Below are 26,825 nucleotides of genomic sequence, written 5' to 3' on the forward strand. Positions count from 1 at the left end.
CATGAGGTGTTCACGTATTGATTAAACTGAAAAATCAGCGGATTGAAAGGAGGCGACTTCTGGAGAGTTCAACCTACAATTTTAGTAAAACCTCTGTTTAGCTATAAAACTGGGTTTTAAGGAAATTAGACCGCGTCCAGACTTCATGAACTGACCAGCCTAATATCATATCAGGGATGTGTAGTTTGAACCAAGAGACTCTGTAAACTGCACATTTCTTGACGTGATAAAATTAAGTTAAAATGAGAAATCAGATGTCTCCTGCTCATCCTTTCCCGATTAAACAGTCGGCGCAGAGAAATAGGTGAGGTTTTTTGTGTTGGAGTCAGATCATTTAATTTTAAAGGTTTCCTCAATGTATTTCTCAACACATAATAGAATTAAAAACACTTTAAAGTCTAAATTATGAACAGTTGAAACGTGTAGGCCTGGTTTGCATCACAAAATACATTACGAACAATGTTTTAAAAAAAGTAGGCTACCAAATCAGGGGGCCCAAAGTTACTTTATGGTAGTTTGATTAATTACAATTGTGCCAATACAGCAAAATTAAAGACTAAGGTGGTATGCGATGGCTCCTTTATTTTCATCCAATCTTGAGGCCCTGTTTTATAAATTAAAATCATGCTTTAATATCCTACTTTTAATATTGCTATTGATATATGCTTACAGAGTGCATGTCATGGGGGAGTTGTGTCTATATAGAGCCTTAATATGGGCAATCACTAATTTATCCTCCATCGCCCCCTAGTGGCTCAACCTATGCCTAGAAATAATTTTAGCACCGTTTTTCTGTCTAGGATTGGGGATGTTTACTGAGTATGAATAGAAAGCCATGTGCTGATGTCATAATGTCTCAAAATGTTTTGCCTTAGAGGTGGTTATATTAGGTAGTTAATGAAAGGATCTATGTTTTGAGCTGACTCAATTTTTAATGTTACTCTTCTCGCAAAAGTTTGTTTCAGGCTGTAATAATCAGTTGTCAAGACATCCTTTCTTTCTCTGTGCCCAGGTCGCCTCTGACAATCCTTGGACATCCAACTTATCTCTGGACTGCCTCCATGTAATAGTCTCCAATGATTTTTGGGTCACTGCTGGTAGTAAATGCATTCATCCAGATCATTTTCTGGGAAAACCCGTCGATGCAGCCGTTAATACAAATACCAAATGGTTTCAGTTTGTCATAAGAGTCCAAGTTGTCTCTTTTGCAAAATAGCTTCAGCGATGGAGCCGTCTTCTTCTTCTCAGGAGTTCAACACCCCTTGGGTCAAGTTCTTTTAGAATTAAGCATACGTCTTCTTTCTTGACGTGTAATCCATTCTCCTTGCATTTTGTGTACATCCACCTATATCCACAGAGCTGGCCAGATGTTTGTAACTGTTCATGATTGAAATTAACTACGTGATCCAAGTTGGTGTATCCCTTGCGCTGAAACAGACTACAAGACTTCAAAATTTGTTTTAAATGTCTTTCAGATACAACATAACGGTGACGACTTGCAAGTAAAGCAGCAATGTTTTTATAATGAAGGCCCAGGTCAAAGTATAGCCAAACTAACTCCTGTACTGTCATTTTCACACAGAAACAAGCTGAAATGCAGAGGATGGTCTTTCAGACATCATGCATGCATGCAATACTTTCTGGTGAGCATGAGATACTTTCTTGTGCTCACAAGAAAAGTATTTCGTGCTCACGGGAAACCAACGTTTTATTTTATTTTTACCATGTCCCTTTACAGGCTCCGTGTTAACCCAGACATTACAATGAAACTGAAACCACAATTAACAGAAGATTGTGTCTGAAAACAAAATGATTCCAACTTCATGGGCGGCCGTGTATTTTTCTATGAAATCATGTGGTTTCCACTTAAACTATGTTTACATTTTTTTATCTATATCAATATTATTTGTATGTTTTGTTTTTGTATTAGGCATACATTCTGAGTCAACATCTATTCAACTTTAGCCATTTAGATGTAGAACTGAGTTCATGATTCAAGGGTTTTTATTAGGAAATAAATTCAGGGTTGTTGCACATACGATCTTAGCTACCAAATTACAAACATTAGGTGTCATCTTTTTAATGTTTTTTAAATAAAATAAATCTACTGGATGATCAATGTAAAATTTGGATAGCTCTTAATGGTCTTAATGGTTTAATAGTCCTTAATGAACCTGCATGCCATCTTGTCAGCTTAATGTATAATATGATTTAAAAGTATATTAGGTTGTAATGAAGCTCAGACCACATATTTTGATTTCAGTTTTCATTCTCAAGAACAGATTCTTAAGAGTGAACTCTCCTCATATCAGTGGAAGCAATCATTCCCATAATTTTCCTCTTTGGTTTTAGTGTCCTGATGAATGAACAGAAACAAATAAATCATTGATTTTCTTTTATTTTCTTCCTGAATTTGGAATCACCTGTGGTCAGTGGATCACTTCAACAATGTTGCAGAGTAGGAGATCTTACATTAGGTCAAACTTAATTGCTTAATGACTTAAGTGAAACAAAGACACTGTGTGAGAATAGTGTTCCCACGTGGTATGCAGTCAGACCAGTTCAGTTTGTTAACAGAGATTTAGGGCTTGGCAGGAAATGCTTGGAGGCACAAGTGACCTGACCAGGTGTGTAGAGCTTTAGAGCATTTATAGGGCCCTCAGATAATTTTTCAAGAAATTTGTGTTTTATTCATTTATACAGTTTTGTCTTTATAGCTATATAAGAATATCAAGCACAACACACATGGATATAAAGGTGTAGGCCTACACTTGAGATTCAGTATTGCACTCCCATGAGGGTTTAAAGAGTGTTCAAACTCAAAACAACAGAGGCTGAAATGACGCTTGACTTTAAGTCCTATGCACAAAAAACATGCAGAACAGGCTGAGTAGGAAGCCTTATACTGAACTTCCGATTCACCGGGTCATGTTGTTTTTTGTACACGTTTGAAAGAAGAAAAGGATTACAAACCAGTCAGTTTAACAACATGTAGTAAGAGACAGATTGAAAAAGATTGTAGTTTCATTGCTATACTTTGCAACAAAATAAAAGTGATTATTATATAAAGAGTCACTTATAAGAACAAATTTTTTACTATAATTATCAGGTCTTTGGGGTTTTATTGCTTAGACTTTGTGTATCCTTCTTTCCTTAATGTATAAATCTTTACTTTTGTTTCTTTACTCAGCTGCTTCATTTTAGCCATTTCTGAGGTAGTTTGTCAGAGATATGAACACAGTTGAGATTCACTGGGGTTTTTGTATCCAAACTCTCAAAAGCCAAGAGCTAAAGCGAATAATGCAGGCTGTAATTTGTTTTTGTTTTTTACTTTTGCACTGAAGTTGTGACTCTTCCAAATCTTCTCAACCCTAAAACTAAGCCCTTCTTTTCTTTTTTTAACATTTATTCAACAATGGTCTGGTAACATCAATGTATACCTAAAGGTAAATTGAGGAAAATGGTTCAATTCAATAAAGGTAAAGTATGATCATGCAGTAAACACATCCAAAAATCCGAAGAATCCATACAGGTTTTTAAGAAAGCCATTGTGAACAGAAAATGTAAGTTGCTTCCAAACTTTTGGCCTGTAGTTTATCTGTAACAACCTAATACACCAGAACAGTTTCCCTCTGATCAAGTTATATGTCCCTAGTCCCAAATGACTTTCTTTCTTTCTTTCTTTCTTTCTTTCTTTCTTTATGAGAAGATGTAACTTAAAAATACGCAATTATTTGGAAATTTAGCCAACTATATTATTAACCCTTTGATGCACAATATATGGACACACCTTCTAATGCACAACATTGGTCAAAAATTAATTTCCCATGTTATTTCAGTCTGGCTGTGTGTTTCTGTCCTCAATCTTTTGAAATCAATTTATTTTATGATTGAATAGTCCAAGTATTCTTTAAATATCTTGTTTTTGATTACAACAGATCACTATGTTAAAAAAATGTTGATTTGTGCTCAACAAAAACAAGACATTTAATGAATACTTGGAACAATAAATGATAAAATAAATTTATTTCAAAGATGTATCATAGAAACACTCAGACATACATGAAATAACATTGGAAATGGACGAGTCTCATATTTGACCAATGTTGTGCATTAGAGCGTAGTGATACAAAAAGTGTTTTTATTTAAAAAGTAAGAAATTAAATTTAAAAAAATCTGGATGTATGATGATCAAAAACAAGTTAGTTGAGGAAAACCTGGAATACTGAATGATGAAATGAATATATTGTTGAGATATAGAACCTAAAAACTCAGTCGGGTCACTTTAGACCCACCATGTTGTGCATCAAAGGGTTAATATAAAGCAATACTTTAAGGAAACCCTAAAGTCCTCCGGAAAGATAATAATTTTTGAGGTAAAATATAATAATAATAATAACTTTATTTATATAACACCTTTCCAAAACAAGTTACAAGGTGCTGTACAACAGAAATAAAACATCAAATACAATTTACTGACAACAACAAAATAAAACAACAAGAAGAAATTACATTAAAAAAAAAACTTAAAAAAAATGTAAAATTCAAAATCCCCAGTTTTCCATAGTATTTTCCAGGTATTATCTTGTGCGCATCTTATATTTGGGTAGGGGGGTGGACCTACTTTTTGGAGAACAGAGAGCACGTCCGTCCTCCTCTGCTTTCTCCGCCCTCTTTAATATATAAATGAGCCGAGCAGCATCCAGTCAGCGGGTTAACATGGCGGAGAGAGGCGGTGAGCCGCGGCGGACCACACGGTCCTGTTCTCCAGCACCGCAGTAGGACGGATGTGTGTTAAGTCCAACCCGGGTCTCTAAGTTTGCTTTTACACTACATAACAAAAACTGTTGTGGAAATGAGCGGATAAGGACTTCGAGATGAGCCGACACGCAACAGGTAGGCAAGACAAGTGCGACTGTTGAGGCGACAGCTTTATCCACAGTGACTAATGTCGCGGCAACTTGTGTATTTCACTAATAAACGTCTTATTCGTGTACAATTTGGCGGCGCATTCGTCTTCATCCCTTTACAGGGTGCTGCTCATCAGCCAACTTTTTCTACCCGCAGTGAGGAATTTGCTGGAGCGGTTCCTCCAGTGCTCCTATTGCAAGGACTGTTGGAAATTCTTGCCGGGCGTGTTTTCAATAAAATGATAATCATTTCCCTCAAACATTTCAGACGTCCAGGGGTCTGTGCAGGAGTACGTCCCCTCCCCGCCGCTGCCTGCTGATCATGTGCTCAACTCTGCAGCCGTCTTATTCCCTGGTAGCTATACACTTTATCACTGTACCCGATAGTTCTACGTGGTTTTATATGAACTATACAGTCATGCAATGAGTTCAATGGCAAACGTGGCCAGGAATAGTAAGTCCTAATAAGGAATAATGGAGCTTATCTGTACACTTTAGACTTTTGAAGCGACAGATGCTGCTAACATTGCTGCATAAACTCTTGAGATATTGATCTTAATCACTTAAACATTTTCATTTATATTCACAAGATTGACTTGGTGTATTAATGTGCATGATTTAAATGATGTTTTGGCAAACCCAACAAATTTGAGATAAATTGTGTTATCTGTCTTGACAGGTGCTTTTGATCAACATGGCTGCCCTTTGATCGTGTTCCCAGTGGAAGAACAAGCAAAACTCTCCTCAGAACTCAGCAAAGCAGAAGTGGTGGACTTCATAAATTACTTTCTTTGTCTGCACAAGTACGTATCTGTCTGCACGTACATATCTGTATGTGAGTGAAAATGTCGTGATGGTTGTATTGTTCTCTCTCTCAACAGTAAGAAGCAGGAAAAGGAGAGTTTGGTGTCAGTAGTGGCTGATCTGAGGCATGCCTCGCTCCCTACAGCCAGAGTCATCGCTGATACTCTACTTCTGCTTGAGGTATTGTCATGGCACTGTGTGATTCTGTGTGGATCCTTTCCTGTGGCATGTTACCAATGGTTGGGAAAACTAGCAGAAAGTGACTTCTGGATTTACCTTGTAATGGGTGAAAAAATGGATGCCTCTATTGTAAAGGATTGTGGTTACTAGCCTATCAGCTTGTGTTTAGGCTTACGGAATGTTTTACAAATGGTATATTTTGTGTCATTGTGACATTTAATGCATCTTACTAGCACCGATGTCGGTACAGAGCCTCTGGGATCTTCCGACTGAAGGTGTAACTTCACAGAGGAGAAAATATTGCTGCTTGAAACAGCTGTCTGAAAGGGGCTTGATACATACATCCAATTGACTGACCCTCTGCCTTTGCAACAATCACAGCTTGGCATGACCTTTTAATGCCTCTGCTACATGCATATTTTTTACTATGTGTCCACTTAAAGGTAGTTTAAAATATTTGCTTTGTGGATAAACCATAACAACACATTATAATCTATGTAAAAACATTGGTGCAGCATTATAACCTGTGTGCCTCACAATGTTAAACATTGCAACAAGCTTTCTAAAATTGCCTGTCATTTTCAGCATAAAAACCAAGAATGTTCACAATAACTCTGTGAAAAGCAAATATTGATGATATCAAAGCACCACTATCAGTAAGGCTGGAGTTGTATTGTATTGCTATGGAGCTGTATTTCCATTAATGGGTCCTTGTTTTCCTGTTCACATGAGGAAGCACGTGTGTGTACTTGGGTGATACTTGATGTTCTGCCCAATGGTTTCATACTATTACAGTCATCTAAAGGTGGCGGTAACACTCAAACATGGGAAAGAAGACTGTAAGCAAGTAAACATGGATGTAAACCGTGTTGGATTTCAAATACTTAAAGTAATTTCCATCTTCCAACACAATAGTCCAGAAGGCACAGCAGGGTTGTTTGGTTGATAGGCTTTCATAAGATATCTGTAGCACTCACTTGTAAAGTTGCTCCTGCTGTAAAAAGAAGTTACCTGTAATATTTTCATTTCAGTGTCCAGAAAAGCTGCATAAAAAAGACATTTTCTTAGTGCAGAACATTTTTTTGCAAATTAAGTTTTCAGTTCAGAAGTGTGTGCAAACAGAGCTTTTGTGAAAAGGCTGCTTGGTGTTCATGCAGTTGGTTCTGTTTGAATTATGCAAGTACATAACCGGAGTGGGTCCTCTGCTAGTCAAGAGGGCAATCACAAGTTGAATGCGTCACTACTGTACTGTGTGCAGAGCTGCTTCTTGCAGCATTAAGTTATGAAACCTTTATTTTATTGATTCAAAGAGCTGTTGTATGAGCTGGTCTTTTAAAGACAATACTGTGTGTGTTCACATGCATGGTTATTTAATAGAAAAGTGTCGGTGAAATTACATAAGTGAGTACAATTATGTGGGGATGTGGCATTTTCGCACCCAGATCAAGATAGAAGATAGATTCTGTGGTCTTAGCTGCTGGCCTGATGTCAGCTTGCATACCGGCATGTTTAAAAATGTTATGTAATTAAAGATGCTGGGATAGGGAAAAACCATAACCTCTTCATTGCCATTCTGTCTTAAGTATGACAGTGGTGGCCTAACCAAAACTGGAATGATGTAATTTTAAAGATGCATGACTTGATTAACAGTCTAACACATCAGCCATCACCATATCACTGGATTATGCCTTTGTTAATTCTGCTTCAACAGTATGGTGTGTATATATATGTGTGTGTGTATGTATATATGTATATGTCATTATACACATTGACTTTCTCTCATCACCCCCAACTCTGACTGACTTCCAGCATCCCTGGTCCTGTGTGATTTTCTCAGGCACCCTGTGTCAAAATGTGCTTGTGCTGTTTATTATTTTAGTGCTTACATGGTGTACATTCCTAAATAAAACTCATAGATGCACACATCGAAAACTTTGTGGGTACATAAACAATGGACAGAGGGCAGTAGATGTGGGGTCAGCATTTTTTTTTAATTGGATTTTTTTTTGCCCTGACAGATTTATCTGTTCATGTGTATAGTGGCCGTGGTTGGAATTGGAAGTCAAGTGGGACCCACTGTGCCACAAACATTCTTTTCTTAACAAAATCAAACCATTGTGAGAGTAATGGTGAATGTTTTTCTTTTCTTGCTGCACAAGCGGACCGTCCACAGTGTGTACATAATTCAGCCCAAAAAGAAAGATGTTGTCAAGCTGTTGCTGAAACTCCTGGCTCCATCAAAGTCTTCCTCTGTCTCTTTCAAGGTAAATCAAGCAACACACACATACTTAACCCCTGGGTTCAGATTTGACTGGAGGTAACTCTGATATTACCTTTTTGCAGAAAGTTCTTCTAAAAGAAATCTCCGAGCTCTACAACTACATTGACCGAAGCCAGCTGCCGGCATCGTTGGGCGGCTACCTTATTTACTGTCACAAGAGTTGGGTTGCCTTCATTAAGGTAATTTATGTCTGGATCATGTCATCCCTCTGTGAAAAGCTCTGAACTTTTGATTCACCAATTTCTCTTGAGCCCACATGGTTTCGCAAATGCCAAGGTCAAAAAACTCTGCTTAAAAGGAGGATTGCAAAGGGGTGGAACATTTCCAGAAACTTTCCATGTGAAGTTAAGCTGGGGAATTTTGGAAATATTCCAAATCCAAAACATTCCATGGGAATTTGGGAAATTTATGTAAATTAACTGGAAATTGGGGGTGATTTTAACAAACTATCGTATCAAACATAAATATAAACTTTGTTATTTTGTTTTGTCATAAGCAGACATCCTTGCAAAATAATATGATAATAAAGACAAACATTTACCAGCAGAACTTTATCAAGTTTTAATTATTTTATCGAACAATCACTTCTTTCATTGAACAACAAAAACACGAATGAGTTAAATATTACTTATCCCCCGACCCATCCATCCACAAATTAAGTAAAATAATTTCTTTTGCAACGCTACTTTCAAGGATGTTTGGCTAAAAAGTTGGAAATCTGTTCATTTTCAGATGTTTGGAGAGTTAAACTAAGAAGTAGCTTTCAAACAGTGTCCGTGGGCATTAGCATCAATTATCTGTTGAGCAGTAATACATGAGAATCATGTTGCACTAAAAGATTCACACTGCAATCTGGAAATACACAAGGGGCTAAAATAATAACAAAACAATTGTTTTCAAATGTTAACATTGAACATTTTTAGTAAAGGGAAATGTGACCATGACCATCTCTCTCTCTCTGTATTTACTGCCTTCCTCTCACTCAGGGAGACACTCGTCTATCCTGCCCAATTTATAATAATATTGCATGTGTACATAAAGATCTAATCAGAGGTATCTGCAGTATTTATTTGGCAGAAACCACCTATAATTTTACTATAATGAGCATAGATTATATTAATATTAAGTAAATGCATGCAGTACATTATCAATCCTCCATTCTCAGCAGTTCTGCTTGTGAAACACATCTGAGTGAAGCAGTTGTGTTCTGATCAGACGGCTTATTGTCCCAGCGTCCTCAGCAGTGGTTAGTGTTATCTCACTTGTTCTGCTTCAGTCTGAAGTAGTACACAAATCTGTTTATCTGATGTACAATACTACAGCCACAGCTGAAATATTTATTCCAAATAGATAATGCTTCTTTGTGAAAGAGAGTGTGCTCAGCTCACTCAGTCAGGAGTTTTTTTTCATTTTTTTTTTTCATGTGTGAATCCATTCATGAGATCCGTCCCAGTGGCCTGCATCTATTGTCTGTTACCTTGGTGAAGCTTGTGCAAATGCCTCGTGTAATCAGCTGACATTATTAGCAAGTGAAAGGAGCCCCCTCTTCCCATTACATACTACATTCATTCATGTTCATCTGGGGCATTTGGCTGTGATCACTGTGTCTATAGGAGGCCTCTTTAGGATGCAACTGCATAATCTCCGCTAGACCTATGTTATGGGTGTTGAGCATAAATCAGAACAGCCTAAAAAATGTTAAAAGTAAGAAGTTGTTTTACAACACAACAGTAAACTTGGCATTTGAGATGTACTCTGACTCTGTGCTGCTCTTTCCAGGAGATTGATGGGTTTGTACAGGAGTTGGTGTCCGTGGTGCAGCGGCTCCCCTCGTGTATCTCCGCCCTGCAGGCTCTGTCCAGGCTGCCGCTGCCCTCCACCTTCACTGAGCTCCAACACTTCTGCTCCACCAACGAAGCCAAGTTCCAGCAGCTCAGGAGGTCAGTCTCTTCTACTCCTCCCATAGGCCAGTGTTGGCTAGATGGTCTGATTGCATTTATAGATTCTTAATTATCAAATGAAGTGAGATTTAGTTTATCCTGTCCTCCTACTTATAAGGATGTATAATTGTAGTAAAATGATCTTTTTAATGATTTCATAGATATCGTCATTATGTACATGACAAGACAAACTAGAACTTGAATGTCAAACATAAAAAAAAAAAGGTTATTCAAAGGCAGCCGCCATTAAGCCTGTATAGTGGGAAAGTACACCACCAGTGCATGTTACACAACCAAATAAACAAAACTTGGGAACATTTCAGAAAGCCGTTGGTGGTAAACGCAGATCGTTGCTGCATCTACAACTTCAAGTTAAAACCCCACCATCCAAAGAGAGCCACACATCTACAACAGCCACTGACACCAAGTAGAACTAGTGCAGTCCCCCACTGAAAATGTGTGAAATCCAGGTCAAACTAACTTAAAGTAAAACTAACTGAAGTGAATAAATGACTAATTGTTGTTGTAACCCAGCAGTAGATATGCCCCTGTCCCAACTATTTCTCAACATCTTGTAGGCGTCAACTTTGGAATGAGTGTATTTACAATAAACGTTTATGAATTTGAACATTAAACTCCACTCTTTTTAATTTATGTTTTAGACAGTGTCCCGATTTTTTTTTTTTTTAATCAAGGTGGAAGATAATGTTTTTATCCACTACACCACCTTCAAACTAACCTTTATTAAAATGTCTCTGTATGTTTTTGTTTGCAGGGAGCTAGGGCTGGTTGAACTGCTGAGGCACTGTGAGAGTGTGGTGGAGAGGCTGCGTTACCCTGAGAAGGAGCCATGCTACCAGGCCATGGCTGGCACCGCCCTCTTTACACACACCGCCTTCGAAATGCTCCACAACCACAGCAGGTACTGCAGGGAGGTACTGCGCGCAGGGAGGCTGGTACTGCAGGCAGGCAGGCTGGTACTGCAGGCAGGGAGGTACTGCAGGCAGGCAGGCACTGCAGGCAGGCGGGCACTGCTGGTACTGCGTGCAGGCAGGCAGGCAGGCTGGTGCTGCGGGCAGGCAGGCAGCTCCCACACTGCTCTGTTACAGAAAATAATACTGCTCTCAAATTCCATTATCTTAATCCCCAGTAATAACACATTCCACACATACCATACACTGTTGCAATGATCCTGTGTTGTACAACAGCTATACAATGTCCCAGTTTTCCCGAGTTGTTCAACAGGTAAAGCACAGTACCAAAATGAATTTGACTAGTGAGGTTTTTTTTCACTGAATTAACAAAACAAAAAACCCAACCCTAATGAGCCCTAACTGGCTGTGTGTGTTTGTCAAGAAAAGCATGACAGTATGGTTTAGACACGCAACACCTACATTATACGGCAATATTAATAACAAACTGTGCTCTGTGCGGGGGCGGGGTTTCAGGGCTCTGTGCACATTCTACTTCATATTGCCGTGGTCACATCAAAGGAAGCAAATAATTCGTTGATTTGGAAATTAATACCTCCGCTATGTGCAATGAATTCATATTTGTGAGGTGTGTTTTTAGGGGCAGACTTGGTGATTTGAATGAATAGTAAACGTTAGTAGCTGAGGACCAAAGGATGCTCAGTGTAGAGTGTGAAGTTGTTTCTTGAAGAAGCAGCAGTACAACAGACCAGCAATTGTGCCAGATTTTTCACAGGCACTACACAAGTGTTGTAATGAATATGAAATGATGATGCTAACTATTAGTTAAAGGTCATTTTAATATTTTCCAGGATAACTGCAGCTGTGGAGAAAGTGGAGCTGCTATGGCAGCAGGCCTTTTCTAAGGCTCATTTCCAGCTGCAGATGTTCCAGCTGCGAGAGGATGCTCTGCAGGTGAGTCTGTGGACAAACCCAACCTGTTTCATTCGCTATATAAACAACAACACAAACTGTGGTGCATTTGCCTCTTTGGCGTGTGTTATTTGGACAAATCTTGGAAAAAATCTGTAACTTACACTCTGCTGCTGACTTAACAAAGCCAAGACCACCTGAAACGTTTGATCAGAGTGCACTGCTGTGGTTTGAAAGAAACACTCCATGAGCCTGTGGTTGAAATGTCCGAGTCTGCCAACTCTCAATGTTTTATTCTGCTTACAGATCACAGAGCAGATCAAATCTCTTCAAGAGAAACTCCAGCTTTTCAAAATGGAGATTGCCAAGGATGCTGCACAGGCGGTGACGTTGGTGTCTGAATTTGAGGCATCCATTCACACTCCTGCTATGGTACTTAATGTGTTTTTTTTGTCTGATAAATAGTCTGTTTTCCTTGTTTATTTTTAGATGTTGCCTCAAACTAAATTGTGAGAATTTGAACCACAACATTGGGATTCTATGAAGTCTTTTTCCTAATGAGATATTTAATTTCAGTCACACTTCTACTCTTAACCATGCTTGCTTCCTCTCAGCAGTTTTAAAGTACTGTTGTTCATGTCTGACTTCAAATCCTCGTCACCTCTCACCTAACAGGCACTTGTTCGCTGGGCTGAAGATGTGATCCACACAGTTGCAGAGATGTTGCTGTTTGACGGTCAGAGCAGGGAGGGCTGGGTTCTGGAGCTGGAGAGGCTGAAGGAGAAACTCCATTCTACAGTGCACTATATTCTTCAGACCCTCAGAGCAGTTTCCAGCTACCATCATTACTACCACAAGGCAAGTTCAGTGTAGACATCACCCATAAACTCTACAGTTTATTTGGATCATATCAATTATCTGCGCACGGCTTTCAACATGGCAGTGGCTAAGCCAGGTGTGAGCCAAGATTTCTGCATACTGGGGTCTTGAATTGCATAAACTGGATAATTTAATTCTAACGGTCAGCGAGATATTAAATTCTATTTCTTACATCTTCTCAAAGATAGTGATTTGAAACTGTTATTTATTTCATAAACTGAAACCTTTTTTTTTTCTTGTTTCAAATTTACTTTTGACAGAAAAAAAGATCAGTAAATTGTTGGCATGTGAGATATTTAATTTGAGAAGTGAAGTGTGCTGAAAAGAGCTGAGATGCTGATTTGTTTCCGCTCCCCTCTACAGGCCAACAGCTGGTATCGTCTGGTCCTCTGTGAGAACTTCCTCCAGGAGCTGCTGTCGACTGTTAATGGAGACATTGTTCCCACACAGAAGCAGAGGAGGATCCCTGCATGGAGGTACAAACTGTCCACATTCCTCAAGAAGAATCCCCCTCCAGATATGGAGGAGCTGCTTCATCTGGCTCATCTGTCTAATGCCATCCCAGATGATCAGATCCAGGAGGCCGGCAAGCAGATTTCTCAGCGGTGAGAGAGCATTGAGTTTCATGTCATAAAGGGGTTAAAAAGAGGATTTTTCATCCTACAGATATGCAGGGTTCAGGGATGATAGTTTTTTCACTTGCCAGGTTGGGCAAGTGGAAACCTACTTGCCCAAAGTCAGTTTTTAATTGCCTGTTACAAATAGTTTTATCTATTATTGGTAATCAAATAAGAAGGAGGAGGGGGGATGCTGACAGCCTGTACCATGCAAGCGAGATGCTGCTGGATGCCTATGGAAAACTACCGTTTATCTGCCTTGCAGAGAAAACTGTGCAATCACCCCCATCCTCTATTATCTCGGTTGTGTGAAAGTGAAGTTTGACACTCATATTTATGCACATGACACAAAGACCCAAGTGTTGTGATGTCTGCATTTACTAACTCATTGTAGGGACAATCTTTTTGAAAAATGTAATTTTGTTTAGAAAGCTGTGGTATAAAAACAATTCAAATGTATCTCAACATTTGCTGTTGTGCTTTCATCCAGAGCACTTACTATGTACCTTCTAGTCTGTTGGTCACCTTGAAGGTAACAGCACGTTTGTGTCAAATTCCCAATAAAAGTGTCAGAAAATGGACTTTAACATGATATGCAATATCACAGGAAGAAATTACATAGGAGTGCCACGATACATGATTTTATCTGTATTTCCCACTCCTCCACATGTTTTTCTACATTATCTGTAACAATTGCAGACATGGAACTTGTTAACATTCTTATCCACACTACAGCATGTAAGGTTGTTGACAAACCTTTTTTTCTTATACAGTTGTGCAGTAATCTCTATATTTGTATTCATCAGGTGCATGACCCTTAGGAAAGTCCTCATTTCTTCAGGGCCTGTGGCTGTCAGTCACCTCCAGCTGGCCTTACAGTGGCAGTATGAGTTACTGCGGAGCAGTCAGTTAAATCACTCCTCGGCTGACAGTTCTACAAGCAGAACACTCGGGGATGTTGAAGACCTCACTACTTGTGAAAGTGGGAAGAAAGCGGCCCATCTCCTCGAGGGGTCTCCATCAACAGAGGTTTCTGGGATGGTGTCAGCTGAGGGAAAACCCCCCTCCCTCAGCTCATTCGACTCAGGCTTCGATGGAGCTGGGAGCAGCCGGCTGGAGGCTGGGGGAGGCCGGGAAGGAGTGGATGGTCCATGCAGATCAGCTGGGACCAAGGACTCAGTCAGACCAGCTATGAGCCATCCTCAGATTATCCCCAGTGTTTGTGATCCTGAAGATCTCCGAGAGGAGTTTGACCTCGGCTCCGTGGGAAACTCCTCCAGGGCAAGCATCCAAATCACCCCTAAAGTAACCGTGGATTCCCTCAACTTGGAGATCAAAGTGAAACGCTCAGCTGCACTACCCAATAATCCCTGGCTTAGCTTGCCAGTAGACGCTATAGAAAACTCGTACACGGTGACAATCACCCAGAACGCACCGCAAAAGGAAGACCTACAACTCCAGGACCCCTTTGAGCCCTTTGAGCCCTGCACAACTGGCAACCATTCCAACAGGTCTCGAGATCAGCCCACACAGACGGAGGTGTTGAGCAGCACACAGCCCAGGGGGCCACAGAACAAGGACTGGATACATTTACAAAGCAGCTTGGACGATCCTGAACTCAGTCCCATTCGCAACATTCTGTCCAGCACTATTACAGATGGAAGAGACAAGTCCCTGTGCACCACAGAGGGGATTCCCACTCTTCTCTGGGATTCTTATGATCTTCATGACCAGAATCACGATGCAACTGATAGGTAACTTTTCTTTTTCACAATATGAATTTCAGTTTGACCTGGCCTGTCACTTTTCAATGAACGTGAAATTTGATCGGATTGATCTGAACGCAAACCCCCCCCCAAAAAAAATGAGAAATGAGAAACAAGCATTAAGGTGAGCTTGTAAAAGGCGTCCAATCAGAAACAGTGCAATGCCTTCCTACGTAAAAAATGATATTTTGAAAAATGAATTCAAATAACTTTCAAAATCGGTGGATGGATGCACACCTTTGTGCCATGTGCAAGCCACATGAGAAATCTTAGGGCAGTCTATCGGTCAGTGAGATACACACACGCACACACACACAGATGCTTTATAGATATTTTCACATGTGCTTTTCCTGCTATGTCAAGTCAAAAATGTCAATTGTGGAAGGTAGGGCTGCACCATTAATTGAAGGTTTATTAAAATTGCAGTATGGATTAGTGCAATTTCCAAATTGCGGGAAAGCGCAATATTTGTCCAAATGGCATTCTGAATTGGGTATTGTGGTGCGACAGTAATGAGTATGTCCTATGTTTAATGTATGCATGTGCATGGCCAAAAAAAATGACTATATTGCTCTTTTTTTCTTTTTTAGCGTTATTGACATCTCCTTAAATGACTGGGATGTGAAGGAGCAGGAACATTTGAGGGAGGTGGAAGAGATCCTGGACAGGGCTGATGAAATACTAGAGGTAAGAAATGCACCATTTGAGTTCATTGCTGAATGATTGAATGATGAAATTTCACAACAGCTCTGAATGGCACCAAATTACTCAAAATGCCCATAAAAAGTTGAATCCATCTATGTATTAATTTCTTAGTTGCAGTAGCAGTCAAACAAATGTGCTTGCTCTCCAGAAAGAAGAAAATGTTCTGGCTCAGGAGGCTGTGCTGAATGCCCTGCTGAGCTCTGAGAATCAGTGGCCGCTGTGGGACAGTGAGGTACGTTAAGCAAACTCTAGATAAAATCAAGCATGTAAACTATTTAAATCTTATTTGATTTGCAGTAAATTTCCCAGAGTAGTTGCCAAACTGCATTTAAAAGCCTTTGATAAAGTGGCTAAAATTTGAGCTACAAATTTGTTGCCTTGGTCAGTCACAGTATGGCTAATAGTGTAAATTTAGAGTTTGCTGGAGTTCTAGTTGAAAATGTATCAGCTTGCATGCATGATTCCTTGCTTACTGCTCTACAATCCCACGGAAAGAAGTGGCAACAAAAACGGGACAGTTAGTCCAGAAAAATGCTTCTTTTTTGTGTGTGTGTCTTCGCACGGGAGTCAAATTGAGGCATCAGTGAGATGCAGCCATATAGTACAGACTAAAGCATACAACTCATTCAAAATGTTTTTTTGATGTTGTCAAAATTTGTACATGTGTAATACTTGGGCATACATGCTTTAAGCACAGTGCATTTGTAGTTGCTTTTTTTGATGACTTTGTTTAAGACTTGTTGAATATTAGTCGTTGATAGATTAGTATGCATCCAGACTCTGACTTATACAATGGGCTTCCTCTTGGTTTCTGTCCAGTTTGATTGTGTTTTGTTTGCCAGCCACAGTGACCACAGAACAAACAACAAGGCCTTTATTGAACTACAGTGTATACATCCAGTGTTCATTAAACTTTACCTGTTTTTTCTTTTTTTTAAAGATGACACCTAGTGAGCTGACTGAGGCAGGTGTTCTTGGCCTTGAGGATTACCTTGACCCTGCAGAATCTGAAAATCTTAGCGAAACCAGATCAGCTAATGCTTCTGAAGATGATGGGCACTGTGCTGCAGCTCCCACAGAAGCGGAAACCGTAGCATTCCACAGCAGGCCAGACCTGCTGACGGAGCTAAACAAAGTCCATGTCCTGGATGAGCTGATCATGGAGGAGAACCTGAAGATCCACGAGCTCCGAAGATGCAAAGAAAGCCCCAAAGAGGAACTTTCTGTCATTAAACCTCTAGATACAAACGGGCCATCAAGTATGAGTAAAGAGAGGGAGGCTTTTAGGTTACAGCTGGAAAAGGAGAAAATGGAGGTGGAGAAGCTTGAGAAGAGTTTGAACAAAGAGCGTAAAGTAAAGCTGCACAAGGACAGGGCTAGAAAGGTTGTAAAATGTTCTATAATGGGGAAAGCTAGAAGTGAGAGTAAGGAGGACCGAGCCCTCTGTGATGAGCTTTTATCAGGTAGTTTAAAAAGATCCCAGACAACACATTCAACACCTTTGGTCCAGAATGATTCTCAGGCTCAGGATACCAATAAAACTGAAAATATTCAAGCAGTATTGGGTCCTGATGATGCCAAAAAGGCTGCACCACTAGACTTTGCTTATCTTTCAGATTTCCAAAACCAAGATCATTTATCTGGAGCAGAACCGTCAGTATTTAATGGAGCTACCTCTGATGCAAAGGAAACTCCTGAAGAGGTTGGAATACAACCTCAGCGATGTATCGATATGAAGAAAATAGATGGATCTGATGAAAATGCTTCTTTAACCTCTAACATGAGGCCAGATGATGGAGTGTTTGACCCAGGTGGAAAATGCCACCTTCCTCCTGTGCCTAAGCCAAGAAAAGCTTCACTTCCTCTAATCGACAACCTCACTGAACACGAACCTCCTTATTCCACAGAGCCGCAAAAGCCAGCTCCATCCTCAGTTGCTCAAGATCCCAATTTTGTGCAACTTGATCTACAAGATAATCCACTTGATGCACTGCCAGAGAATGAGACTCCAGCCACCAGTCACAACTTGTTTCTCAATCCAGATGTAAAGGAACACAGCAGCAACAACAATAACAACAACCATGCGCTCGTAGAGGAATGCACAGTGCCATTAGAACACTTGTGTGAAATGAGCACTAAAGATGAAGAGGATACCACAGAGGATCCCGCATGCTCCCTACAGAGAGATTCACTCCCAGCTGAGGAAGTCTGGACTTCACCTCCTGATGATGAGCGCCCACATCAGCAGTCGGCGCCCCAGCTCCCTCCTGACCAGCCTCTGGAGTTTGACCCCGGTGGACGAGACGAGCATAAGGACTCGCCTGATGGTGTTCAAAGCTCTGAGGCCATGAGAATATCAGGCTCTGGGGCAGCTGGGATTCAGGCCCAGATTAACATCAACACGACCAAGGTACCATCTTCTGTAATACATGGGGCGGACACGTTTTAATCTAGTTAGTTAAGCTAAGCATAAAGACTGGGAGCAGAGAGTTCTCTAAGATGTAAAAAACACCTATCAACGCCTGTAGCGGCACTCCGTTTGCTATTCTTTCTTCGCTATTGCTATTCTCTCTTTTCCACTTCGAGAGTCAGTCGAAAAAACCCTCTTTTTCCAAGCGAGCAACAAGACTTGACAACTTCCTTTTTGTTTTTTAAAATGTTTACTTAAAAACAACAAAGTAAATTACAAGATCTGACGCACAGTCAATAGTGTTGTGTAATGACTGTGTTGCTTCAACCATGAACTGACTCTAAAAACGAAACTTAAGGTACACAATGTCAGTTACCGTAGTTACCACTATATAGTGACATCACATTGTAGAATTTAGAGCATAGAAATGTTTTTAACCTTTTACACATTGTAAAAATGTTTTATATTTTATACTAACATACTATACGCATTGCATGAATTAGAATGAAATTATCATTCATTTTTAACTGTTTTTAACTTAACTGATCAAATTGGCCCTTACAATGCATTTAAAGACCACTGATTAACGGGTTCTCTCACTAACAGAAATATCAATAAGGCCATTTGTAGTTTAAAGGGGATTTGTGTGATTATTTGTGCTTATGTGAGGCATAAGCAGACGAGATGCATGTTAAGTCACTTGAGACAGGGCAAGGTTAGCTGTTTGCCCCCTCTTTCGCTTTGTGTCTCTCTCTATGATAAGCAAGGCCAACTCATGACCAAGTTGAAAGCGTCATGAGCCTGAAGACTGAGAACCAGATTGTGCTTAAAGGACGGTCGACACTGGTGAGCTTGTTAACCATATTGTTCATTTGATTAAAATGGATCTTATTTTTCTAAATGTGATTGCAGGTGACCGACTTCAAGACCCCCATAGTACTGGATACAGGGTCTGGTTTGATGAAAGCAGGTTTTGCGGATCAGGACCTCCCAAATATTACATTCCCAACAATTATTGGAATGCCAAAATATGAGGTTAGGGCATACACTCCGTCTGTTACTACCTGCTCACTACAAAAAATTCATTCAAATAGTGATATGGCTCTGCTTTTAGCCAGCCTTTCTGATCAGATGTTTTGGCTTGGCAGGAAATAATGAATGGTCAGCTTGAGAGGGAGACCTTCATTGGATTTGATGCTCAACACATGAGAGGGGTCCTGGCTCTGAAGCATCCTATAAAGAACGGCATCATCCGTAACTGGGATGACATGGAAAAGGTAAGTAGGAATGCATATGCATTATATGAGATGTGATGTCATTGGGTATCACTCGCTACTAAAACTACTTACTGCTTCTAAGCAGGATCTGAGTATGTAGTGTGTTCACACAGGAAATGGCAAAAGAATTATAGACACAAGTCATAAAATATTGACTGGTGGAAAGGGAATTAAGTTCCTATATTCTCTTGTTTATTTAGCAGTATATAACGAAGACTGGCTTTAATATCTATCCTTCTTTGTGGCCATACTTGCTAACATGTCCCTCAGCTGCTTTTGGCTCAGTGCCTCTGCCCACACGCATTGGAATTAATTGCAATAAATAGGTTTGTGACTGTAGGCTTGTTACCTTGACTTACTGATAAACTGCCTGTTTTATTTTCAGATTTGGCATTACACGTTCCAGCAGCTGTGTGTAGATCCAGACGATCACCCTGTTCTGCTGACCGAGGCGGCCATGAACCCCTTGGAGAACCGTCAGCGCATGGTGGAGATCATGTTTGAGTGTTTCAATGTTCCCTTCACCTACGTGGCCATGCAGGCAGTGCTGGCACTGTATGCAGCAGGGAGATCAACAGGTAATCTGGCCAATTGGTGTCTTTTTATGTCTTTTACTTACATTGGATGGATACACATAGATGAATACTTAAGTTAGAAATTGCTCACATGTTATGTCATTATAGGGACTTAATAAGCCATTATGCCTTGGACTTGTATCTGTCTCATTTTGGCATGCTAAAACTGCTGCTTTTAAAGCTATATTTAGTTTATTGGATCAAAAAGAAAAGTGACTTTTTCTTGTAGGTGTGGTATTTGACTCTGGAGACGGAGTGAGCCACAGTGTGCCTGTGTTTGAGGGATACAGTCTCCCTTATGCAGTGCAGCGCTTCCCTCTGGCTGGTGTAGATGTCACAATGCATCTTAAAAAGGTATTCACCAGTTTTTTTACATGGTGGTGTGTGTGTATAACATAATTGTCAAGTTGGGTGAACAATAAACTGTGTGTGCAAAGTCGATGCTAATTCATGTTAGCATTAACTGGGATGGTAATTTTGGCTACCAAAAAACAAAATGTACGTTACTAACCTGAAAAAATAAACAGCGACTTCTTGGAGTGTCTGTTAACAACCAAATGCTGAACAAGACATTTTTAATTAACAAAACATTCAAATAAATTGTTATTAAGTAAAAGTACAGTGTGAAATGGTCAAAGTTATGAGACCAAACTGGACGAAGACACGGACAGCAACAAACAAGTTCACAGCTATTTTAGAGTACACGTTGCTTCGGATACGCATTGCTTTTCTTCTCTTCTGATGATTCTCTTGTTGGTGACCTGTCAATCAAGGGTAGCCACGCCTCAAATCATACGATTCTTTATCTTCTGTTTTCTTCTAAATGGGTCCGTAATTTACAATGTAAACATCAAATTGTCATGAAGATTTTTTACTAGCGATTGAGACCACAGTGATGACAGTTTTTTTTTTTTCCAGAGGTAATAAATCAAGTAAGAATTTGGCGTCAGGGTTTGCCGTTTGCCTCACTGCTCAGACCCGGAGGTTGCCGCCTGGTTGAAACATGGTGTTTTGGGGTCTTGTTAATAAATCTGGTGAGACGATGGATGATATATGAATATAACCGGTTATATGAATATGACGGATGAAGCAATGTTTTTGTTACTTCAAATCCACAATTCAAAAAACAGCTTTTCACAAATAGAAACCAAACTGTAATCAAACAATGTACAAGTACTTCATCTTAGCATGTTCATATGACTAAATTGCCAACAAAGACTCTGTGTAATCCGTAAACTCAAAGGACTGTATGTTTCCCCTCGTCTTCTCCTACTGCTGTACCACAGTGTCATCCAGCCAGTCCTCTTATACTGCTCCTCCTGCTTCTTCAACATGCTAACTGTCACCAACTGGGCCAAACTCGCACTCATCACCAACATCGCTGCCAAAATAATCGGTCTCCCAACACCCAGTCTCATAGAACTGAACAACAGGGCCATTTCCCATATTACAACCACAATAGAACAGGACATTACACACCCACTCAACCAGTACCTCGCCCCAATGCCTTCTGGTTGGAGCTACAGAACTATAAGGTGTAAAAGGGCTCGCCTTGGCAAAAACCTGATCCCTGCAGCAATTGCTGCTCTAAATAAAAGAGCACAATAAGCACAGAGTGTAATGTTTCTCTGTCATGTGCTGTGTGATGTTTCTGCCTTCTGTTAATGCCTTCTGTTATTTGTTAATGTTCATATGAACAGTGCTGTGAAAGTGAATTTCCCCCTGGGCACAATAAATCTAATCTAAATCTAAAATAAATACTTGTGCAATTAAGAGAGAGGTGCACCCTGCAGACACAATGCACAAATAGCTTGCGAACTGCAACTCGAGCCTGCTGAACTGTTTTAACCCCGGTTAGCCCAGCCCTGTAGCTGCCTATGCTGATGTACAAATTGGATTTTTAAGTTTGTTTGATTTTTGAACCTTCTACAGTGTAAATGGGTTTCTTTTTGACTCTTACCTCCCTTTCAGATATCAGTTTTCTTATGCATGTGTTGGCAATTTTACATGCAAGTTTCATATCTGAAAATTCCTCTAAAGTCTTAAACAGCAATCGTGATGATCAATGATGAACCTAATACGCCAAGTGCCTCTCGCACTCAAAGTGCTATTTAGGTTTCAACTGCAATCTGTTGTTAATCCATTAGTGACGGGTCCTTTGAAGGAACAGGAAAAAAGACAAATTATTCATCATTGTCAGTGCCTTGACATTAAACTGTAGGTTAGTGTTCTGTTTTCAATCCTTCCAATCTGTCAATTGACCATTTTTCTGTGCCTTTTGCTTAAAGCTTCTGCAGGAACAAGGGGTATGCATGCGTACCACGGCAGAGATGGAGATTGTGAGGGAGATGAAGGAGAAGTGCTGCTGTGTGGCTCTCAACTATGAAGCTGAGCTGAGTCAAGGGGGGGCATCCAGCAGAGAGATGCATTACACCATGCCAGACGGACAGATGGTCACGCTCAGCTCAGAGAGGTTCAGGTAACTGTCTGCACATCATGTCCTGCTTTAGATTGACACTCAGTTGGGGTTCTAAAGAACATCAATATGAACTCTAGAAATGTTTTTATGTGCAATTTAGCATGTTTTAATTATGCATCTCGTTAGCTGTTACGATGGGAAACGACTACCTTTAATATAAAATGTATGTTTGTTTATCTGTGCATTTGTTATCCACTTCCTGAGACATGGAGCTTATGTGAGAGTAAAAGGTTATTTCATATTGATTACCTTTTTATCTAGTGCCATCATCAGGTCAAAATGTGTCCAATCATCAAGCAGCTGAACTAAAAACTTCCCATCATGCTCAGCTGCACTTTCCACAAAAGTTGCAGAAAATTGGGAAGTTGAACTGCTCAGACTGCCGACAGCTGACACAAAAATCCTGAGCTGCCAGAAAGCCAGCCAGTCATCTGTTTAGTCTGCAGATCTGGCCGAAACCAATTCTAAAATGAGTCAGGGGCCACCAGTGTGGGGCTGATATTTAATCTGTACAGTATCTACTAATAATTTGAAATGCAAATAGAGTAGCAGAGAGCCTTGTCCTGCAGAGGCTGCACACGTCAGACTGAGACTTTCACTTCCCTTGTTCATCCAGGGCCCCTGAGATTCTATTTAAACCCGAGCTGATTGGACGGGACCATTATGGGATGCATGAGAGCGTCTACAAGTCAATCCTAGGCTCAGACATTGACCTGCGGCGCTGCTTCCTTGGAAATATCATTCTGTCAGGTATTTAAGTTGTTACACAACTGTCTGAGGGCTCTAAAATGCACTCCAGCTGTGCCAGTAAATCAAACTCACAACTTGCCATGGTTTATGCTTTGATCTAGGTTTGTGTGTGTAAATCTCTTTCTGTAGGTGGGAACACTCTGCTGCCTGGCCTGCCTGAGCGCCTCCAGGCTGAAATCAAGGGACTGGTACCTGCCGACACGGGGGTGAGCGTTTGTGTCACAAGCCCAACAGACAGAGACTTTTCAGTCTGGCGTGGAGGGGCAGTGCTGGCCAACCTCCCCTCCTTCAACTCTGGTTGGATCAGTCAGGAAGAATACGAGGAGTACGGACCGCCCATTGTCTTCAGGAAATGCTTCTGAGACGGACCACTATAAGAGGTGCATGGTGGACTCCTTGTAATGCATCACTTAATTTTATTTCACCAAGTGCAATATACAAATAACTCTCCAGTGCCATGGATTGGTCTGAACCAGTATAAGCCCTCTTGAAACATTTGTATTGAGTATTGATGAGTTTCCCCCTTGTCATCAGTGTGGATCCTGGCCTGTAAGCTCTTACTAGACATCAGTGGCTTTCTGCTCACCTGCTGCTTACTGTCTTAACTACGAAGATCTACAATCATGGCATGGATGAAATTGATGTTTATGTCATAAAATTACTGTCAGTCAATGTTATTGTCCCTCAAGAACCTTTAACTGTGTCTCAAGTTTCTCATTTTTGGGGAAATATATTTCTGTGTCTTGAGAATTTAAGCGACAGTATATTAATGTTTGTGGTTATGGGACAAGAATTGAAGCTGGCCTTTGATTAAAGTCTATTTTGTTTCTATAATAAGTAATTGAGGTGCGTGTAGAGAAGTTAATGTGCTGACTGCATATATATATTAATCTAATATTAAATTATGGTCTGTATTTATACAACAATTTAAAAGTTAATTTGGTATAACATATCTTTTGTGTTTTAGACATGGTGAAAGTTTGTTAATAAGGTTCAGGGCAGTTGTGCAGTATTCACAACTATGATATATTTTTTTTAATTATAGCAGCATTGCATTTTTATCATGGATTATTACAGCCACTGTTAGGAAAACATTTAAAGAAAAAGTTTGTCCTTTCTTTAACTGTTGAGAACATATCTCTCACCCTCTTATGTTTCTGTCGGAACATTACAACTAATTTCAAGTATTTATTTGTAATGTTACAACTCTTTTGCTCATTTACATCATTTTTTCAAAAATATGTTTAATTTCCTAATTTTTCCTTAATTTACATACAACATACATTATTTTCCTTAATAGAAATTTCTTACATTCCATAACATTTTTGTAATATGATTTTCTTGTAACTGTAAAGCAAGAATTTCTGTGTATAAATATATATTTTCTTACTAGCAGTGACTCAGATACTCCCAAAGCAAATCTCCCAAGTCAAAGCAAAAAATGATTATAAAAGAATACTGCTGCTGTGGTACTGTGAACTGCAGAGGAGACAATTTGATTTGTGGAATACGGAGTTTGAATTGTAGAAAAACTGAAAAGCAGAGTCCTGTGTCATGAATGGCTATTTTCCCACATGTCGATCCAGTTGAGATTCTCCACTTGAGTTATGTTTTGGTTGGTGAAGGATTGTACATTATGCAGCTGGTAATAATGAAGTGTAACTCCATGGAGAAAGATGTAAAGTACTTTATTGGTTGGTTGGTATTTCAGTCCGTTGAATTAGCAGCTGATAAGTGCTACTGCTGCAGGTGTAGTGTTTGTTTATTGTCTAAGCTGAAATTCTCTTTAATATGTTCTATTGAGTGAAGTGTCTTGCTGAATTTCATTTGTTTTTCAAAATCTTCTGATCTAAGAGTATACGTTGTGATTTTTAACACTTGCACAGTAGTGTTTTTGTGAAAGCTGTTCCAATGGTGCCAAAATGGTTGCATTTATCTCCATCCATGGATTCTGAAAAACCATAAGCCAGCCCTGTACATTTATACCTCATCTAATTGTTTGAGTGTTATTTCTGTTGCATGCAATTATTTTGTTTCAAGCTATTTAGTTGCACCTTTTTTTTGCATGTTCTTATTGTCTGCATGGTTTTCTTTGTTTTTTGGAACTGCCTCTTTAAAGGTATGGGATCATCATGTAAAAGTCACATCTTAAGTGGAAAATTGGCAAGAAATGTGACTGGGAACTCTATTTCAGCCCTTTTCTACTGGCTGTAGCTTGAAAGGTAGGTGGTAGGGGTATTTTTGCCTGGGTATCCTTCTCCTCTAAATGTACTGTAACAGTCTAAACTGAATCTAGCAATTTTTCACCCAAACCATGCTATTTATGTCATGTCTTTTTTTTTGTTTTTTGTTTTTATAATAAATGTTTTAATCATGATTGTTTTGTGTTGTCCCTTTGTATCAACCCCACTGTGTTCAATGAGGTCAACAACAGACAGTTCTTCATAGAAGTACATGCAGGAAATGTGTCATACTCTGACACTACATGCACATAAGTAGAAGAAATTCCCTTATTACCAAACATTGCACATTTTTTTTCTTGCATAAAAGATTTAAAGAATAATGTCTGTGTGTTTGTACTCCTGCTTCTTAATCCACAAAAACTACAACAGTCCCAATGCTGTTAGATTATATGGAATAATTGCTTTCACATGGGGTTCTACTTTTTTTCCTTTTTTCGTTTTTGTACAATTTTTAATTACTAGCATTGTATGCAGCATAACATGCAGCAAAAGCACAAACTTAAAATTAAATAAACTTCCAAGTATACAGGTATATCTAAAAAAAATATAATATGAAAAAGTTCAATAATTTTTTTCATTTCAGAAAGTGAAGCTCATATAGATTCATTACGCATAGAGTGAAATATTTAGGGCCTGAGCAGGCAACGACCTGCGAGGTCTCTATTGTATTTCTAATGATTATTTATTTTTTTTATTATTTTTTTTCTTCTTCCCAAATGATCACATTTTTCACTGCCTGAACATACCCCAAAACTCATGAAACTTTAAATATAAGTTAGACATGGCGAAAAATGTTATAATCTATTGTCATCCTGAATTTCCACCACTAGGTGGCGCTATAATAAAGGAAAGTGCGTTTAGGCTAATAACTTCCACATACTTTATCACACATTAAAAAAACTTCTCCACGCAAAATGTCGCAAACCTAGTTTTTCGAACTCCTCCTAGGCAATTTCATCGTTTTGCACCAAACTTTGCACACAGCATCTATGGACCCTCATAACAAAAAGTTATTAAATAATTTTGATAACCCAAAGAATACTCAAGTTATTAAACAACAACTTCCTGCAGGTGGCGCTATTTTAAACACAAAACACGAAGTGTTGCATATCTCCACATTGGTGTGTCTGAATGACATGAAACTCAAGATCCTACTTCCCCATGA

General features: G+C 39.6%; 1 protein-coding gene across 1 annotated transcript; it reads left to right on the forward strand.

Annotated features, from left to right (window-relative positions):
- Positions 1–4,703: 4,703 nt before the first annotated feature.
- LOC131991549 (uncharacterized) lies at positions 4,704–25,794 on the forward strand. The gene is made up of 23 exons (XM_059357003.1): positions 4,704–4,896; positions 5,179–5,265; positions 5,590–5,713; positions 5,792–5,894; positions 8,054–8,158; positions 8,238–8,354; positions 9,955–10,115; positions 10,891–11,037; positions 11,899–12,001; positions 12,266–12,391; positions 12,635–12,817; positions 13,202–13,443; positions 14,262–15,209; positions 15,812–15,908; positions 16,075–16,158; positions 16,867–18,336; positions 19,249–19,371; positions 19,485–19,613; positions 19,999–20,191; positions 20,418–20,542; positions 22,477–22,667; positions 23,284–23,417; positions 23,547–25,794. The coding sequence occupies exons 1-23, from the start codon at positions 4,878–4,880 to the stop codon at positions 23,777–23,779; spliced, it is 5,244 nt and encodes a 1,747-aa protein (XP_059212986.1). The 5' UTR covers positions 4,704–4,877; the 3' UTR covers positions 23,780–25,794.
- Positions 25,795–26,825: the final 1,031 nt, after the last annotated feature.

Source organism: Centropristis striata, chromosome 18, assembly GCF_030273125.1.
Source record: "Centropristis striata isolate RG_2023a ecotype Rhode Island chromosome 18, C.striata_1.0, whole genome shotgun sequence".
In the NCBI taxonomy this organism is placed as follows: Eukaryota; Metazoa; Chordata; class Actinopteri; order Perciformes; family Serranidae; genus Centropristis; species Centropristis striata.